General features: G+C 33.3%; 1 protein-coding gene across 1 annotated transcript; it reads right to left on the bottom strand.

Annotated features, from left to right (window-relative positions):
- Positions 1-2,798: 2,798 nt before the first annotated feature.
- PHYBLDRAFT_118587 (fork head transcription factor) lies at positions 2,799-3,182 on the bottom strand (the record flags this gene model as incomplete). Its single annotated transcript, XM_018428644.1, has 2 exons — positions 2,799-2,900; positions 2,970-3,182. Coding segments are annotated over 2 exons (315 nt in total), but the record flags the coding sequence as incomplete, so codon positions are not given.
- Positions 3,183-6,530: the final 3,348 nt, after the last annotated feature.

Genomic DNA, 6,530 nt, shown 5'->3' with positions numbered 1-6,530 from the left:
TTCTTTCTATAGTTTTATTTATTTAATTTAAAGTTAATCAAGTCAGGCCCATAATCAGGCTAAGGCTCATCAGGTTCAACCTTAATATATACTAATACTGATATTGATACCCTATTGAATATCAGTATGGATATAGACATTAATATGGATATAAAATAAAGGTTTGTTTGTATACATGTGTATCTAAATATCTGAATATCTGAATATTCAAATAGTACACCAAAACTCTTTTTTTTTTAAAAAAAAAAAAAGAAAAATATTTATATATAATATAGATAAAATAGAAACCAATGAAAACTTTTAAGACATACAAGATTTAGGTTGTTGGTTTTTCTTCTTCTTCTTCTTCTTCTTTACTGATAAGCTATTTTAAAAGATATTATATTATATAATAGGGTAGTTTGTAATGTTTCTTTCATACATATATATAATATATGTATTTAAGGAGTAGTAAATAAAATGGAAATTTTAATGTGTATGTGTGCTTGTGTGGTTCCCTCAATTATCCCATTTTCTCTCTCTCTCTTCTTTTTGGAGCTTCTTGTTAAACCAAAGCAGCCACATCCTCTGTAGAGGATGGGAAAGTAAAAAAAAAAAAAAAAAAAAAAAAACATTATGCCGATCACCAGATATCGAATAATAATATAGATATAGAGATATAGATGACCCTTCCTTTTATATGTATGCGTATGTTTTTAGGTTGCTTGGCTGTACAACGTGTAAAAAATACAACTGAAAATTGAACCCTTTTTTACCTATTTGGATCAAAGGGAATAACAATAGCCTTATTTGACTAGAATATTAACTGTATTTTATTATATAATTATTATTCAATTATCCGTATTTTGTACATAATGATAATGCAGGTATAAAGTACAGATAAAGAAATACACAATGAAGATATAACAAAATATAAAGAAGTAGAATCAATAAATACGCACAGAAACAAAGAATAATAATAGTAAGATATTAATAAGAATAACAAATAAAAGCAAAGTAAATTAAAGCAAAATAAAATTAAATAAAACAAAAAGCATGGATAATATGAATAAGAATAAGAATAAGAATAATGGTAATGGTAATAATAATGTATATATGTAAATATGTATATGTTATATGTATATGTATATGTATATGTATGTTTATATACTGGCTTAGGAATACAAGAGGTCTGTCATGGAACAGTAGTCTGACATTTGCAGTACAGAGCCCTCAATAGTCGCAGGCACGGAAGAAGAAGAGGATAAGGACGAAGAAGGAAGAGGAGGGTCCACAAAGGTACCGTCATATGGGTTGGGCACCGGACACATCCACTTGTCCTCATCTCCATTGACACTGTCGTTCTCAAAGTGAAGATATTTGGCTGTAATCTCATCACTCAAGTCAATCATCAATGGCTGATGTTTGTCAGTGCTTGGATAATTCATCTTTTCTTTTGATTCTTCTTGTTGTCTTTGTTTTTGTTGCTCTTGTTGGAATTTAAATAGTTCTTCGAGTACATCGGTGTACTCTGGCTCAATAGCGGTAGTATCATTTCTTGTTACCGTTGCTGTTGAAGGTTGGGCAGGTTCATAAGATGAGGTCAGCAGAGTGGGGTAAACACAAGGCTGGGAAAATGGGTTGAATTGGATAGTATTAGGGAACACGTTAGGATTACACATGGATGCTAGCCACTCGTCATTGGACATCAACCATTCGGTCTGGGAGGAAGAACAAGAGGAGGAACCATCGACACCATTAATATTAGTATTGTTATGACCAAGTAATGTCTGATCGAAACTGAACTTTGAAGGATCAACATTATCAAACAGACCAGACACTCCTCCGCCCATAAGACCGGCTGTTGCAGCTCGCAGTTGATCCAAGTCAATGTTCAGCAATTCGTCCCATCCTTCAAGACCAAGGCTTCCGACATAGTTTTGTTGATTGAGTTCAATTGATTGTTGATTGTTTTGTAATGTATCAATAGAAGACGACAGTTGATTATTTCCTTCTTCCTTTTGCTGTTCTGATTCACTTGGTTTGGTTTTGGTCTTGTTGCTTTTCTTTTGACGCTTAATGGATCCAATGTATTCATTGCCAACATCGACACCAGAATCATATTCAGAATCATCGCAAGTAGTATTGACTGTAGTGGTAGCTCCGACTGATTGACGCTGTTTTCTTCGTCTAGTCTTTCGCAACGATGATGATAAATCGCCTTTCTTAGATGTAGATGTGGATGTGGATGTTGAGGTAGAAGTGACCTGGGTGTGGGACATTCGGAAGGTACTATACATGGATGCACGTGCCACGGCCTTGTCAGAAGAAAGCTGAGATCCCTTGACACTACTAGTGGTAGCACTTGTAGTAGCAGAAGTAGCGGCAGAAGCGGCAGAGCCGGTAGTAGCACCGGTAGTTGTGGAAGTGGAAGTGGAAGTGGCAAGTGTAGATGTTTCCTTGACAGTATGTCGCACACTGTTCTGGCGTACGCTCTCGTGCTGCGGATGGCGCATAGATGACGGCTTGCTTGTGCTTCCTTTTGTATTCTTTTGATAGTCCTCTGGTCTGGTGATGAACATGTGAGTGCTTGCAAAATAGGCATTGCTGACCATCAGAGGAGAGGATGAGGAATTGGTGGCACTGGATACAAGGGCTGATGCTAAGGATAATGGGGTGGCTGTGCTGGGGGCATAGAAGCACGATCCACGGCGTTGATTTGCAGATAATTCAGCGGTGAGACCAATGTCGTGATGCTTACGGCTGTGGCCACCGGCCTGTGTGAGACTTTCGATAAATATTTGCTCGGTTCCTGAGATGAGGGTCCAGTAACAACCCTTTCCAGGATTAGCCTGGGTAGGTCTTCTGTCGAGTTTGACAAACCACTTTTTGTTTAAAGATAGATTGTGACGAATAGAATTCTAAACAAAGAAATAATGAATATAAGTATAAATGTAGATATAGATATCTAATGTAGATATATATATTACCTGCCAGCCTCTGCGACCAAGAGTAAAGAATGGATAGTATACTGATATCCAGCGGTAAATGTCACTTAATGTAAGACGACCGTCTTTGCTTGACAGGATTGCATGAGCAATTAGGGTTGCATAAGAATATGGTGGTTTCTCGCGTGGTTGACTTGGCTTCCACCAGGTAACAATGTTGACTGGCCATGCTGAGCGTGTTCTTGCAGGACACATGTCGATATCGTCATCTTCTTCTGGTTGTGTACCCATTGATTCGATTTTGAACTTCAATTCAGATGGTTGATTGTGCTGTGGATTTCTTTTGAGTTCCTTATTAACAAAAGTAGAAGCAGTGGTGGTGATTGTGGTGGTGGTGGTAGTAGAGGTGTTTGATTGAGATTTCTTTGATTGAGATAGGTTGTTACTTGTTGTATTAGATGTGGTTCTTTTGGGTGTCTCTTGGATGATTGGAAATGATGAGAGGGTTCCCATGCAGGAAGCATTCTGTTTGTTGTTGTTGGTGTTGTTTGATTGATTTTCTGTGCTTCTGACTGCAGGTGTCTGGGACATATTGGATTCAATAGGTGTGAAGATCTGGAAGCATGATTCAGAGTAACTAGGGTGTTCCTCTGACTTGATTGATTTTGTCACCATGGTATTGTATTATGCGTTTACGGTTGGTATATAATAATAATTATAATCTTTATTTTCTTTCGCTTTTTGCGTTTTTGTGTTTGTCTGTTTGCGTTTTCGCGTTTTAATGTAATTTCTTGTTTTCTTATATAAAAGAAAAGAAAAAGAAAAGAAGTGTAAATAAAACAGGAAAAAAAAGAAAGACAAAAAAGACAAATAAAAGCATGGATCTTTTTATATCTTTCAAAGAAAAAGAAAATTGGTCGTATTTTTTTTTGGGTTTTGTTTTTTAGGATGGTCCTAGTGCAACACCGCCTCCCCCTTTTTTGATTTTTTTTTTTGCTCTTTGTTAGTAGAAACGATCACTTTGTCTTGTGATATATATATATATATTGACTATGTGTTCATTCTCTTTTATCTGCAAACTAATATAATTGCATAGATAATGGCTCTCCCCTTCATCTACTTCTTCTACTTCTTCTACTTCTTACCCTTATTCTTATTTAAATTCAATTTTAATTTTTACCTATTCTAATATCTTTTCCACAAAGCCCTCTTCTTTATATTTTCTTTTTATCTTGTGTATTGGGATCGGTCTTTCTTTATTTTGGCAAGGTTGTACCGGTAGAACCATATGACGGACGCCCGGGTCATATATATATAAATATGGTTTTTTTTTAAAAAATATATTTTAATTTCTATTTTATTTTTTATTTGCGTGTTTCATACATTTCCAACATTTGGACCAGATAGAAATAGCACACACGTACACAATATATATATATATATATATATACATTTTTTTTGTGGAGAATATTGGACTCAAAGGAACAAATTATTTAGAATGAGAATAATATAAATAAAAAGAGTTATCTATTGCTAGGTTACAAAACATGAACATGAATATGAGCATCACTACTTTATTTATTATTTCTATTATATTATTATTGCTTATCATTAATTAACTAAAAGGTAAAAAGAAGGGGGGAAACAAAATCTGACAGGACCAACCTCAAAAATACTTTCTTTTATCATTATCTATATCGATATTGATGTATATCTGGCGCTGTTGATCCTTGAATCATTGTCTACACTACATACTACATATTGCAAAGCAAACAGATCACGGCTGAGAGGCAACTTTGCTCTGCAATCCTCTCTCTCTCTATCTCTCTTTTCATCTTTTATTTTTAATATAAATATATAAATAAATAAAAGTAGACAGATCAAATAAATAATCAAGTAAATAAGACACCTTGATTTGACTTTTAACAATGAGAAAGAGAAATCCAATACAGATCTCCACTATATCTCCTTTCCTCAAGCCACTTTACACAGCTCCACAAATGAACCCTTTTAGTTATCTATTTATTTATTTACCTATATTAAAAGATAGCTATGTGAGCAGTGTACCAAAAATTAATGCAATCCAATACAATACAAAAGATGCCATATGGTACATTGCAAGATGTAACGACCAGAACAACTGGGCTATTCAAGGCCAAAGGAGATAAAGAGAACAAGACAAACTCGTATTCATATTCATACTCTATTTCATTTTGTTAAACTTTACTTGACCACCCCCTTTTCTTTTTTTTTTAATGTATATATATATATATCTTTCTGGATATCATTTTTGTGCTCCCCATTAGAATCAAGCTATATAATTTGACTGCGGAAACATAATTTAATTAGGTTTCTAGAGAAACCACAAAATAAAATAAAATAAAATAAAATAAAAAGAATATTGACAAATAGAAGAGCATGACTTGTCTGTCTGGGAACAACGATGTCCTGACACCCGTCACACATGGTGTACGGAGACTACGGGCTGCGCCAAGTTGTTAGCAAGTTCTCTTTGTCAGGTTCTATCGAGTGATCTGGAATGAAAAGGTCATGCACAACCCATGTTCGATTTTAGTGTATTTTATTTTATTTTATCTTATTCTATTTGATAGGATAAATAAATAAAAAGGAATAATAAATTTGTTGGCATGGAAACAATTATATATAATGATAAAAGACATGTTGGTATGGTAACTAGGAACCAAACTCTCTTTCTTTTAAGTATTATTATTATTATTAACTTGTAAAATATCTCCTTTGGTGATAAGATATATTTATAGTTATATTTGTATTTGTATTTATATACAAATGTGCTGGGTTGCTTGGTAGTTTCTTTATTTATATAGCTGATGAGCATTATCCATTGTTATACAATAAACTTACATATATATTTGGAAGAAGCAGAAAAGAAAAGAAAGAAAAAGAAAAGACAAAAAGGAAATATTTCGAATTAACGCCTTGGTTTCTAGACTTCTTTTTGAACTTTATCTCTCATATTCACACACAAGAACCGAGCTTTATGGGTCCCTCTCCATCCCCCCTTCTTTCTTTCTTTTATTTTGACGTCATTACAGAGCATTGTACTAAATCACAATCGTATAATACTATGCTTGGATAACATATTAACAATAATAATTATAATATATACTACTTCTTATTCTTCTTCTTCTTCTCCTTTTGGTCCTATTCATTGTAGTATGGAAAGCCGATTCAATACATGCAATCTTTATAAAATAAGAAATGATACATTTGATATTCTAAATTTAATAATTCGTTATAAATATATAAATATTGTTTTTATTTTTGAATAAAATGAATTGAAATATATAAATATAAGAGAGAGAGAGAGAGAGAAAAGTCAAGCCATAAATTTATACAAGATACTGATATATCGATATATCGATATATCGATATTTATATAACAAGACTATATTTCTTCCTGGTCATTCGTAAAATAAATAAATAAAAATATTACAGAATTTGAATCATCATTATTATAATTTTTATAATTTTTATAATTATTTGTATCATTATGACACATCCAAGGTATGTGTCTGTCTGCATCTTTCTCTCTTCTTATATATATCTAGTTATTTATCCTAC

Source organism: Phycomyces blakesleeanus (genome assembly GCF_001638985.1).
Source record: "Phycomyces blakesleeanus NRRL 1555(-) unplaced genomic scaffold PHYBLscaffold_30, whole genome shotgun sequence".
In the NCBI taxonomy this organism is placed as follows: domain Eukaryota; kingdom Fungi; phylum Mucoromycota; class Mucoromycetes; order Mucorales; family Phycomycetaceae; genus Phycomyces; species Phycomyces blakesleeanus.
The sequence above is the reverse complement of the archived record's forward strand: the minus strand, read 5'-3'. Positions and strand labels throughout refer to the sequence as shown.